Source organism: Drosophila miranda, chromosome 4 (genome assembly GCF_003369915.1).
Source record: "Drosophila miranda strain MSH22 chromosome 4, D.miranda_PacBio2.1, whole genome shotgun sequence".
NCBI classification, from domain to species: Eukaryota; Metazoa; Arthropoda; class Insecta; order Diptera; family Drosophilidae; genus Drosophila; species Drosophila miranda.
Window position 1 is genome coordinate 7,358,159 of NC_046677.1, and position 13,772 is coordinate 7,371,930.

At 42.0% G+C, this 13,772-nt stretch overlaps 2 protein-coding genes across 2 annotated transcripts; one reads left to right on the plus strand and one right to left on the minus strand.

The window, feature by feature from the left end:
- Nucleotides 1–10,478: 10,478 nt before the first annotated feature.
- On the minus strand, nt 10,479–11,447 carry LOC108161205. Its single transcript, XM_017295426.1, has one exon. The coding sequence runs from the start codon at nt 11,445–11,447 to the stop codon at nt 10,479–10,481; it is 969 nt and encodes a 322-aa protein (XP_017150915.1).
- A 1,031-nt stretch (nt 11,448–12,478) lies between these two features.
- Nucleotides 12,479–13,539, plus strand: LOC108161206. The gene is made up of 5 exons (XM_017295427.2): nt 12,479–12,590; nt 12,661–12,726; nt 12,790–12,984; nt 13,035–13,193; nt 13,254–13,539. The coding sequence occupies exons 2-5, from the start codon at nt 12,682–12,684 to the stop codon at nt 13,530–13,532; spliced, it is 678 nt and encodes a 225-aa protein (XP_017150916.1). The 5' UTR covers nt 12,479–12,590; nt 12,661–12,681; the 3' UTR covers nt 13,533–13,539.
- The last annotated feature ends 233 nt before the right edge of the window (nt 13,540–13,772 follow it).

Sequence of the window (13,772 nt, forward strand, 5' to 3'; positions counted from 1 at the left end):
GACGTTTTATATTTTTCTTCCTGTCCTGATCTTTGGGAGCAGCGCCGCACTAGCACTCCACTCTCGCTCGCAGGTACAGTCTCGTCTCGCCTTGTGCTCGTTCCATTGCCACTCATTCCCCTCTGAAAAGTTTTGCGCCTCAACTCCTTGATGATGATTTTGCGGTCACTCGTGTTTAATCCTTGGAGACATGTGTCGAACACGAATTTCGTTTGCACTGGAATATAAATAATAATTTTGTAGCCATAGGAAGGACCCACACGAGGGGAGCACACGAGGATGTGTGGGGACCTGAGGTCCTGGGCCATATTTGCCACAGACAGCTTGTCGATCTTTATAATGTTGTAATTGAAAACTTTTTCCTCTCCCTTCGTCCTTCGTCCTTCGGCTCTTGCTTTTTTGTTTCCCCTAGAAAAAACATTTCTTTTAAAAATATTTTATACTTTTGATATGTCATGCTGGCTGAAAGCTGTCGAGTCGACTCGAGAGTCCTGCCGAGTCCTGAGGACAGCAGCAAATTTTGTCCGAAAAATTTGTTGGTGCGGGGGGGCCTCACGGCTCTCAAGTTCGTTTCGTTGCGGCGTTTGTGGAGGCTTCAGGATTTCCCACACAAATGGGTGAAGCGTTCTTAATTGAAATTAAGACATTTTTTCATTATTTATTTAAGGAAATTTGTAAACGGCTGAATGTAAATTGAGAACGAAGGCTTCGAGCGGTGAAAACAAATAAATAAAGTGGATTTTGATTGTCTAAAAGAACTAGTTCTGTTCGGTACAGAAAATTGTCCTTGAAAATGAGGTTAGAGGGTTTTGAACTAGTTCATAAGATAATGAAGGGACTGTAAGTGCTTAAGAGTAACATTTTTTAGTTGCGAAGAGAGGAACACAACAATTTCCGTGAAAAGAAGTGTAGAAAGGGCTCTAATTTGCTTTGTTTCATTGCCAATGGTTAACTTTTCACCATTCCCTTGCGAACTAGTTCATTAAGAAGGAATATTTTCTTAGAAATTGAGGCCGAAAACTTCCTTTTCTAACTCTAAATGATATTCTCTACCTCTAAATGCTTAGCCCTCCACTTTTAATGTACTCCAGATCAAGTGGCTTTTGAACTAGTTCCACATACATATGTATGTTTGAGAGACAAGACGTGGAACGAGTCGGAGTCAGAGAGACACGGAGACACTTGTACAAATGAACATTTTGCCGAAAAACAGTTTGTCGGTTGAGTGACAGTCGGCAAGACAGCCAACACAATGTTCAGTTTTCGGTTTTTCAAATGTTAAGATGGCAAATGGCAAACCCACACACACACACACAACACACACACACTCGACGGGAACTGCATTCGAAACTGCAGTCCAAACTAAACACGTTGATATGTCAAAAAGTATTTTTAGATTTTCGCAAGCAACACAAAAACTGCCAATAAATGCTGTTGGCGGGCGGATGCACATTTTTGGGACAAATGATGGAAGGGAGTGCGAGCAGAGGTTGCCCAGAGACAAGCAACATATAGAAAATACTTGTAGGATATTCATCTGGAAAGGCACTCTTCAAACGGAGTTTGACCCGCAGGAGAAGGAGTAACCCCTAGAGGCGGAGGAGGAGTAACCGAGGACGAGCCAGGAAGAGGACGTTGTAAAAGGAAGTTCATTTCATGCACATGCTAGCATCCGAAAGATTCTGTGTTCCATCAATGGCCCGAAGTGTGGTATGAAATGAGCAAAAGTCTAGAGTAAAATATTTTATTTCATTTGTGATTCTCAAGTGACCGGAGAACCATAGAGGAGGGACAGATAAAATCCCTTAAAACTCTTGTACTCTTGAAAAATAAAATAAATATTTGACATTTTTAAACATTTGAGGCTGTCACTGGGTCTACCCTCTCACTTCCCGGTCTAGTCGTGAAAATGACAGGCCTACAAATACATTTAATTGTGGGTCACCCAGGTTCTTGGGGTCTTGTTATCTTTGTGGGACCCGCAGTCATTGATTTTCAAAAAAAAAAAAAAAAACCAGACTTCCACTGACTGATGGACTTGACATTATAAAAAGGAGTAAAGTTTTCCACACACTCCCCGCTGCCGAGTAGTGAAAATAATCACAGACTAAAGGCACCGAAGACAACGACAACGAATCGAAGTACATTTCTGGGTAGTGGCTGAGATTTTTCGGGGATGCAGAGACTTTAGACGTTAGACAGAGGACGATGGCCATTCGGTTGACTGCAGACTGCAGCAGCAATTAGATGGGAAAGTTTCAATAGACAGCTGGACACTTGAGTGCCATTGCAGGAGGCAGCCGGTTGGATTGATGGAAAGATACTCCGTTAGAAATACAGATTGATGGGTGAGGGGATAGAGTGGGTGGATGCTTGGATGGATAGACAGTTGATTGCCAAAGGAATGAAAACAAATGGACAGGATTTTAATATACAGAAAAGGTACCCTACAGAGTGTGTGTTATTTATCTATAATGAAAGTAGTGGACTATAGAAATATCTCTTAGAGCCATCGAAAAATATGATCCAAGTCTCAGCAGAACGTCTCGGTCAGGCCAGGCCACCGATTGTAATGATTTTGGTCTGTACACTGACCAAGATGTTCCATGAGGTAGCAAAAAGCAGTTCCAGCCTCTTCTCTGTCTTGGACTCCTGAGTCGGTCCCTAAGATTCCAACAACAATGTAAAGAGTCTTTGACGAGGCGTAGAAAATACTTACTTTTCGGTTCGAAGAATCCAACAACAACATACAACGCGGAAAAGTCGGTCCCAAGCAATGTGCATTGCTTGGGCATGACTCCTTCAATTGAAGACTCGAATGGTTCGAAACGGAATAGCCAACAGTACAAGAACAAATTCTATGTCTTGGGCAGAACGAGGCATATTTTCTCAGAGCCTGGGACCGATAATCGGTTCCAAGTAACCCTAAAACTCTATTAAAAACTAGAACTATGTGCCTTAAGTTTTAGAGAGTTACAGGGCCGTGCTCCATGCGCTAGATCTGTAAAAACAATGAGATCCCTTGCGCATAATATTGTTTCCAATTTTAAACTCTGTTGGGAAAACAAAGCCCCAACTCTTAATGCGATTAAAATTGCAATTGTGTGTGGGTGGGTGTGTGTGTGGATAAAACCCCTCTATAAGCCACTCCCCACAGACTCCCATAATTTGTGCCTCCACGCGAGAGTTAAAGCCTCATCGAAACATGTAGGACATTTGGTTATTAGTCCGGACGGTCGTTTGGTCGTTAAATGAGCGACAACTTTCGGACTGGCGGCATCATTACCGCGGCATTAATATATCACATGACCAAAAGTCGTTCCCCCCGACCCGCACCACCCCTCTGCAATTGCGGTGGGCGTGTGTGTGTGTGTGGGCTCTGGCTTTGGCTCTGGCTCTGGCTCTCTTTTTTTCGCGCTGTCCACCATTATTGGCAAAAATTAATTAAATATTTTCCAAATGAATGATTCAGCAGCGTTACAGCAGCGGCATCGCCCCCCTCCCCCCTACCCAGAGGGCAGGTCGTTGGTTACCCACCGAACCGGATAGATGGGGCGGGGGGGAACCAGGGTACCCACAGAATCATCAGATCATCAGAAGAGTACTGTGGGCGGGGGGGGAGGCGCCTCTCAAATGCAGAACTGCATTTGAATTATGTCAAATCCATTTTGTTTTAATGAAACGTTGATTGTTTCGCAATTAATTTCTCTATTGTTTGGACAGTAATTATTATTATATTATAATTTTCCATAGGATAACAAAATCCCCCACAAAAATACGATGCAGAGGCAGATAAATAAATAGCAGATATTTATGTGTGGTAGAACCAAGCTCTACAAACAGGTAAAATATTACATTACATTTCTTTGAATACCAGCAGCCATCTTCCATATTTTGACCATTGAGGAGACTGGCCTCTTGGCCAACGCCATCTTTGAATACAAATTCCAGGAATATGGGGCCCATAAATCGTTTACATTGGTTCGTCGTTCGTCAGTTAATTTAAAACATGTCAGACAACCCGGACAACTTTGGACAATTGATTGACGTTTTAAAAGTTTAGGAGCAGCAGCAGCAGCATCAGCCGAAGAGGAGGCGTTCTTGCAAAACAACTACATGCTACAAAAAGCTGCACACACACTGCAGCACAAGTGGAGAGTGGAGAGTGGAGGCAGCTACAAGACTCTATCAAACTGGACATCGGCCAACTGTTGGCCACTCCTGCCCCCTGCCCCCTGCCCCCTCCTGACCAGAGACCAGACACCAGAGAGGAATATTCGTATATGTACAGTGACGTTTTGGAATTGCAAAGAGGCCGAACGAACTGCGAGGCCGGGCAGCGGGGTTTGTTCGGGGGGCTTGGGGCCGAAGTAATTTATTTATTTTCCATTTGTCTTGACGATGAGCAAACGAGCCAAGTGATGGCCCCGGCCACGCTTCGATGAATGGCGTTGGCGTTGCCATTGCCTGAATGTGGATGTGGTTTAGGCTTTTGATGCACTTAGTTAGGCTTTTGGGCAGCTAAAACGAGAGATATCCATGGTTATAAAATGGAAAACAACAAAAGGTCTATTTATAAGAAAAGGAGACTCGAATACTCTGGGGATGATGCCTGATTTCTGAAAGGAAACATCTTTAGTTTGCTTTAAAGCATCCATCTATCTGGCCATCCCTCTTGACTGTTTCCTGCCATGAAAGGACCTGCCTACTTCATCAAAATCGAACATTATTGAGAGCACAGCAGTCTGTGGCGCCTCCTCGTTGAGGAGGAGGAGAAGTGGGGTAGGATGTGGCGCCCTCAAGCCATCACACACACATCCATCCATCGTTGAGCAGGACGACAGCTGCAGTAGATTGCCTGGGCGAGAAATCGAGAGAGGGTAAGTCCAAGGACATGCCAAGACGTTGGACGATGGATTAGAGGATGCTTCCGTGCCTCGATGCAGAGAACGAGAGAGAAACGCAACGATGCGAGCGTCATCGTCATCAACTTGGACATCGCCCCTCGCGTTATCCTTTCTTTTTTGGATTTGCTGTTTTGTTATTTTTCATGTCAGTCAAAGAATTGGCAACGGACATGGCCGATGAAATATGCTATAGACTATAGATATATCTCGAGAGAGAGAGGGAGAACGAGGGACAAACTTTGGTCCGAAGCACATTGCATCAATATTGAAACGTCAACATCAAACTCTTGCCCAACGGCCAAATGGCGCACACATAGAGACAAAGGACGAGAAGGACGAGAGACCCCAAAAAAACGAAAAACCTGATGAAGAGTTCACATTTTTCTTTGTATGATTTGACGAATGAGGCTGTCATCTTGCATTGGAAACTTCTACTTCTCTGTGTATCTCTTGGATGTATCTTCTGTGTCCACTCTTCCATCTGCTTTTCTTTTGAGAAAAAATGTTGACCATTTCGTTTGATGCTTCGTTGAGAGGCATGATGAAAGAGTCTTCAACAAAGAGATGAATCTCATTTGAGCTTGTGGCAAGAATAGATGCCTAGTTTCCTAGTGCTTTCGGTATGGGAATGTCTTTAAAAGCTTTAAGCCACAAGTACAGTCAGACAAGGGAATATTTCCCTGCGGAGTATGACAATTTCCTCAAAAAACTAAAGTACAGTCACCACGAGAGCCGTACCTTTTGTAGAAACTGTACCTCTGGTGTAACCCTTCCTCCTCCTCTCCTGATGCTGTCGATGGCCGACAAGGGAAACATTTTATAAATGTCTCAACATTCATCAAGATTCCTTCGGAGCGCCACTCACGTACCGCCGCCTGACCCGCGCTGATGGCTACCCATGAATGATGCAATAATTTTTGTAACCTTCAGACACGAAGCCAAGAAGAAAAATCAAGAAAAATTTGCCTTGGGAATTTAGTTTGTTGAGCAACAAGAAAGGATGCGATGGCGCATACGTTTTGTTTTTTTGAGAAATGCTTGGGATGCTGATGCTTGGCTCCGTAATGTATGACGGCTGGTCATCCCACGGACGGGATGGGGCTTTGCAGACCGGGTCTAGGCGTCAACCGACCCTCTGTTGTGTTGTCCTCCACTCGCGGAGCCGTGGAGCCGTGGAGCTTCCTTCTCGTCAACTTTCGAGCGCGCGACCGTCCAGCCCGTCAGTCAGTGGCGCATCTCGGGGCTCTGTTAATGGCTTCGGTCCATTATCTCGTCATGTTTGTTACGAAATTTAATTACTCTTATTTATTTTTCACTGCCGCATCGTCGTCGTCACCGTGGCCCCGTCCGCGCTTATGATTTTCCGGTCTTGATCCAAAAAATGTGAGCGCAAAAATTAAATGTGAACAAAAAAAAAAAAAAAATGAAATTAAAAACACTTTTTGCATAAAGAGAGTGTTCTGTCGTCCTTCACTTCCGCCATTCTCAGTCTAATGTTTCGTCAAAAGAGGAAGGACTCGCAAGGACAACAGTGCACTTGACCGTTAACCCCCCCCCCTCCCCCCCACGCAGCGAAAGTCGAGTACTTTTGGGGATGGAGTGTGGCTGTGATTTTGATTTTTTTTGGAAAAATCTAATAATATTTTGCGGCAATTAAGTGTTTTCCATCGTTCCCATCAAAATGCGAGGTTAAGTGGAAGGAAATTAAGGGGAACGATGGGAATGGAACACAGATAAAGGTTGACTGGAATTAGAGGTGGAATAATGTGAACTCTGGGAACATAAATTTAGGGTTAAGGGGAATGAAATAAATCAAAGAAATGGAAAAGAAACACTCAAGTCCTTGGTTTTCATTTTCTTGACATACTTTTCTGCTCAAGACTTTCCTTTCGTAAGTGGAAACTATAGAATATAATTTAATACACAGATCCTTTAATTTTGCTGTTGCCTCAATCTCCATCTCCTTCTCCCTCTCTGCACACCTCCCACCGTTTATGTTGATTGCACAATCCTTTTGAAATTAAATGCCCAAGCCACGATGGAGATGCTGACTAAGGAAACTGCCGCTGCTGCTGTTCCATTGACCAACAGAGTTCCGTAGCCCCGTGTCCCGTGTCCCGTGTCCTGGACATTTTCCTCCGCCGTCAATCTTCTGCAGTCTCTCTCCCGTGCATGTCCATCATTTGCTTTTGTCTTTCGGTTTTGTTTGCACACGCCATTTCTTGCACAAAATCCTTGCAACCTTCCAGTGCCTCATTCTGCCAGCTGCCACGCCCCCATAGCCCACCCATACAACGCCCACTGTAGTCGTAGCCGAAGTCGTCGTCCCTGCAGCTGTCAGTCAATGTGTCGTGTCACAGTGTCTCTCCATCTGTCTGTCACTTGCATGTCTGTATGTCTATTCTACGTGACATCAGGCGAGCGAGCGAGCGAGCGAGCGACTCTTCCTCCTTCCGTGAATCCTTCTGTGAATCCTTGGCTCCTTGCTTACGGATCTGCCGTCTTGCTCAAGTTTTACTTAGCCCGAGAGCACGACGGCAGCAAGGAGGTCTCGGGCCCCGGAGAGTGAAGGATGCTCTGCAAGCGATGGATGGATTTTTGGATTCGCAACTTGCACTTGGATTACAAGTCTGATTTTGATGCGTACATGTTTGTCCCGCTCTCGGTGCTGGCACGGGGGCGGACCGGAGTGAAGCCCCAGGAAATACATATTGCACTTGCAACCGGCACAAGGCAGGAGCGGAACCCCTTACCCTCCCCATCTCCGTTATGGGTCAACCTCACACAAACATAGAGCGAGCAGTGCCAGAACGGGAGAATGGGTAGAGAGAGCTCAAGTTTTCTTATGCTTTTGTCTTTGTGTCCTTTTATTATTTTATTCCCTGGCCTTGTTATGCTCTCTGAAGGAGAGTCTCACGATTTTCACAAGTGGTTTGTAGGGGAGAGAAAATTCGACTACACGCGTTATGCCACAGCGCCCCTCTGCTTGTGTTGATTCTCTTTTCTGCAAACGAATCTGCAATATGCGTCTATGACATATTTTTTGGTATTTTCTAGTATTTTATTTAGTATTTTTCTGTTGTTTTTCTAAAAATTTGTGTTTTAAGAAACTTTACTAAGATTATTTTTTCTTTCAAGATTTTACGGTAATGTCTGATTTTTGGTAGTATTTTGTAAAGAATCTTTTTGTGTCAGTGTTTTATTGGAATTTCTAGTATTTTATGGTATTTTCTTTTAAGAAAAGCTTTATGTTCCAGTATTTTATAGTAATTTGTAGTATTTTTGGTATTATTTTTTGTAGGAATCTTAATTAAGAATTTTCTGTTCCGGTATTTTAAAGTAATTTATAGTACTTTTTGGTATTCTTTTTTTAAGAATCTTTATTAAGAATCATTTTATTCCAGCCTCTAATAGTAATTTTTAGTAAATTTTTGGAATTTTTTGTTTAAAGAATCCTTAATAAGAATCTTTTCGTTCCAGTATTTTATAGTCATTTCTAGTATTTTTTTTTTAAGAATCTTTATAAATAATATTTTTGTTCCATTATTTTATAGTAATTTCAAGTATTTTTTTGTATAATTTAAAAAAAATCCTTATTGAGAATCTTATTGTTCCATTTTTTTATGGAAATATCTAATATTTTTTGGTATTCATCTAGTATTTTTCTGGGTTTTTTCTATAACTTTTGATGGTATTTTGTGGTATTTATTTTTGGCTGTGTTTCCTTTTCCTTCCCTACGAATGCTGTTTCTTGAAGTGCATCTAAATCTTCGGCTTCGCAAAACCTATCCTGCCATTCTTGTTTTAATTCACAGCGTCTGCTCTTGCCGCGTCATCCTCTGGGCTGGCATTCTTCTTGCCCGAGACTTTGTCTTCGTCTACGTCCTGGTTCTGGTTCTGGTCCTGGTCTTGCTCCTGCTAGTAGTCGTCTCCGTCTCCGGCGGCAACATTGTCTCAGAATGTCGCATCCTTGGATGCTAGGATGCTGCTCACTCACTCACTCACTCACAGACGACACTCACACATGGTGTGTGTGTGCGAGAGATGAGATGTGATGTGAGTTCGGAAGCCTGGAAAACTCTGGGAAGCTCTTGCACTCTTGTTGTTGGGTTGTAAGTGACATTTGCAATTTTCAAAACTATTGAATGAGTGACAAGTTCTGCAGACACGATTGAAAATGACAGTTAACTCTAGACACTGGCAAAACGAGTGACTCGGCATTGAATAAAATTGGAATTTACATACAAAATATAGCTGGTAAAGGAAAGCAGACCGAAAAGATCGCTGAGTATTTAACACTTCTAAGCAAATTAGGGAGAGTGTATAGTTCTAATGAATAATACCAATAAAATAACACATTTAATACGAAACGACACTACGGATGATGACTCACTCGACCATTAACAATTTCATTTCATTTGTCGCATCGAATGAGAGAGAACGACACCGACCCGCTCTGTCTGTCCGTCAATGTCAACATCAATGTCACACCCCGTCGCTGGACACAGGACCAGACATTTGTGACAAATAATTCAAACCGCATTTTATAATGAATTTCCACAGCCAGAGAGACAGAGAGAGAGATCCAAAGCCAGGGCCAGAGACAGAGCCAACGCCAGAGAGAAGGGTGTGGCATTGCAGTTGGAGGACTGCTGCTGCACCTGATATCAGCAGCCCCCATATTTGGATGACATTTGCAGCGAGATTTATGCGAAATAAATTCCAGCAAAAACTGATAATCACATTGATGAGCCTTGCTTTATTTTTGGATTCGGTTTCGGGTCTTAAGTGCCGGCCGTCAGAGCGTCACTCACACACTCATCATTCGGCCATAAAGTGATGGTTTTATGGTCCAGACAGCACCACACATTGCGTCCGGCTCTCGGTGGTGACTGTTAAAGGTTGAGCCATCATAAATATTGCCTTCATGGATCTGGCATTGTCTCGCGAATCTCTGGAGATGGAGAGGGTGTATGGATTGATGGACTTTGAGTTTGTTTTATGAAGATTTGATGATCAGAGAATGGATTTCAAAGATCATGGAATTGATATTAATAACTTATAGATTGTACCCAAAAATGTACTGAATAAATAAAGGATCGATAAACTCTTTAAGGATGTACAGTACCACCCAAAAGGGGTTTTCTAAAGAATAGTACTTTTAAGGACTATTTAAACTTTAAAAAGTACAGCACCTCCCAAAAGGCGTACCCTACACTATTCTCAATCTATAGAAACATCAATCAATTATTACCCATCACAAGGAAAAATACAGTACTGCCCAAAAGCAGTTATCATCAGAGTTATCTTCATTTAAAGCTTGATGCAGCATTAGTCACGGAATGCCATTGGTTTTTTTTTTTTGCCTGCAACAGGTTTTTGTATAACCCGGGATTCGGATACATTAAGACGACCCAAAAACAAACAGAAACGCAAAGAAATATGATTATTACTGATGACAGGTGCCGATCATATTCGATTAACATGTAAATAAAACCAAAAATAACTTGAAAATTTTTATTGGAATTTATATTTTGGGCAACAAAAATCGATTAAGAATGAGGAAGCCTTTTAGCTGTCCAAAAAGGAGATGGGTGATGGCTCCTCCACTTCGACATTGGCCTCCGGTTTCGGGGCTATATGATGGACCAAGGGGAAGACAATGGTCTTGAACTGTTCGTAGATCTTCAGGGCTTCAAAGTGGAAACCATTATCGATTAGGGCATAATTCTCTTCGGCCTGGAAGTACTGGTCGATCGGCGACAAGTCCACATTTGTGCAATTGAAATAGAAATGTGGAGAATTGATGGCAGCCACAATATCGAAGGCGCGATCCATACCCTCGTTCCAGATGGAAACAGAGCCGAAAGGTGTCGGGTCCCTGGCGCATATATCGATGATGTTCTCGCTCTTTTTAAAGGTATGCAGCATGATGACACCATCGGAATACACGCCCAACTCATTGGCATTACAGTCGGTGAGCAAAACGGGGGTATTACCCGATGGATCGATGACATCCACTTTGGCAACGAACTCCATCTGCATCTCATTCACCACCTTCAGGGAACTCAAATAACTAGGATGCACCGTAAGGGGTGCCTCTTTCTGCAAGGGCTGCAACTCCGGCCGAAGGTGCTCCAATATATCCGCACGAATGTGCTGCTCCACAAAGACCGTGGACACGGCATTCGATTTGAATGGATTCCTGATCGATTCGATGAGGAAATGCATGGCACTGTTCCAGTCGCCGTCCTCAAAGATGATCATCAAGTGGGGAGAGTGCCCCAGCTTTTCTTTGCTCTTCTTTTGGATCTCCTGCTTTTCGGTTATTGTCGATCGTGTGGTCCATTTGGCGATCTCCCCGAGAGAATCCATCTCCTGAGCGTGTTCTCCATCTTCGGCACTTGTATCGCACTTTAGATTGAAGACCATATCGTAGGTAATTTTTATTAGTTCATCCGGCTCTGTGGGCTCTGATGGGAGGGATGTTTCCTTAAAGGAATCGATTGATTGGGCAAAATAATTTATTTTATCCGACATGGTTTTGGAATACAGAAAGCAAAGGAATATTTGAATGAATGAATTAAATGTAAAACAAATAATTCAAAGCATACAAAAGCAAAAAAAAATCATGCCTTCGAGACTGGGGACCGAAAATGAAGCAAATTCGAAAACAAAATACGTGGAAGGGTTTTTTTTGCTTCTTCGATTTGCTGTTGAACGAACCATAATTATAGGGGCTCTATCTAATGCAATTAAATATAACTAATCGCAGCCTTTGGGCTTTGGAAATACCTTTCAATAGAGCTTTTCTTTTTCTGTGGGCTCTTTGGGGTTTCGGTTTCGGTTTAGCCTGGTGGATATTATTTGTTAATCGCTAAATTTATGATCAAATGTGACAGTAAAATTAAAATATCACAAACAGATACAAAAATTGACCAAAAATACACAAAACATACAAAGCCCAGGGAGGATGCAGAGGAGGGGGGAGGGCGGGTATGGAAGCTGCATTTGTGGATTTGTACGAAAAATTAGCATTAAAATATTATAAATATTTTGGCAAAATATTACCCCCATACACGAGGACAAAGAGCATGCGATTATGAAACAACAAACAGCGCATGTAAATTACAACGACAATTAAAAACATTTAAAACCACAAAAGATATATCCTTTTTTAGGGGAAATCTCCCCCGTCCCACCCCACAAAACTAGTTTGAGGGACATGCATGGACCATGGGACATCAAGTGCAGCGGCAGCAAACAATACGAATACGAAATTCTGCTAACGATTCTGCCATTTACATATATCAAGAGTAATTATAATAAAATGCCGAAAATAAAATTAAAATTAATATAGAAAGCCGATTATAAAATCCTGTTTATACAAACACATATCCTCCCCCGCCGCCACCCCTACCCGTATTTCGTGTGTTGCAACAACGACTGTCAAAATCTAGCAAATCCCATAAATCAACAATGAAAATTGTGCACAAAAAAGGAGACACAGAAATGGCAAAAACAAATACAAAAAAAAAAAAAAGAACACAGGAGGCCAGGCCTGAAATTTGTATGAATAATTGAAGACAAATACATTTTGTGTAATGTTTAAAAACGAATATCTGCACAGTCGATACAAATGAAGGAACAAATCAGCGATGTTTGGGGATAAACCAATGATTAGTAAGCTACGATTTTTGTTTCCGAATTGCTTTGCAATTTCTGTAAGTCTTTAAAATATTTCGAATTCAAGGATTTCAGAGATATTCCAAGAATGTATTTCAAGACGTCTATGAAAATAGTCATGGTAGCATTTGCGGTGAGTCTTTCATTGAAGAAAACAATCCCCTAAGCAAACCCTAAGAGGAGCTCCACTTTTCAGTTGCTTTTGGCCGTGACATTTCGCATAACTCTGCCTTGGATCCTTCGACTGGATGGTATAATCTATCTGCAGAACTATACCGCAACTGCCATCGAATTTTATCTGGCCATCACAAGTCTTATTGCGATTATCATAATACTATTTTTAGTGAGCTTTCTATTGCTAGATTTGACGTCTGATTGGATTGCTTTGTGGGTAGGTTGAAGTGGATTTAAGACCTGTGTTCCATTTTTAACTGAGAGTAGTACATACCGCTGTCAATGTGGGCCATGTATTGGACCTATTGCACATTTTTAGGAGGCCTCAAAAAACTCCAACTTAAGGCAGACATGGAGGATCTAGCGGAGAAATGGGTGAAATATATCAACACAAATGACACCTACTGGACGGAACTTGAATTGAAGGTAGTAGTACATGTATTACTTGTGAGATCTTCTGGTAATGAGTGTTTTTTTCCACTGTAGCTTCACTGTTGTGGCTTTGATGGACCCCGCTGGTACATGCATTACCTGCGTAGGATCCCCCAATCGTGCTATAAACCCCATCTTATAACTCAGGGGTGTCAAAGTATACTCCATGGCACATTTGATTTGATTCACACCATCGCCTTTATGCTGTACATAACTGCAATCTTTCTGGAGTACTTCATTCTGGTTTTTTATGTGGGTTTTCTGTTTAAAAAGAGATTTTCGATTGTGTTTCAAAAAAAACCAATGAAATTTTTAGGGAAATTAAAAATATAAGAATATTCATCTATGATATGGTATTATTTTTGGTATTGGGAAAGGGGGATGAAGGGCGTCATCCAGCAGCATTCATCGGTCCTAATTTGTGAGCGATTTCCTTTCCACCTTTCTGCCATCCTTCCATCATATCTTTCAATATTTATGGGATTTATGTTTTTAGAACTCCAATTCTTTTTATCTATCCCTCGGAGTGTTCGGCAGGAACATAAAACATTCAGATGACAAATAAAATAAATT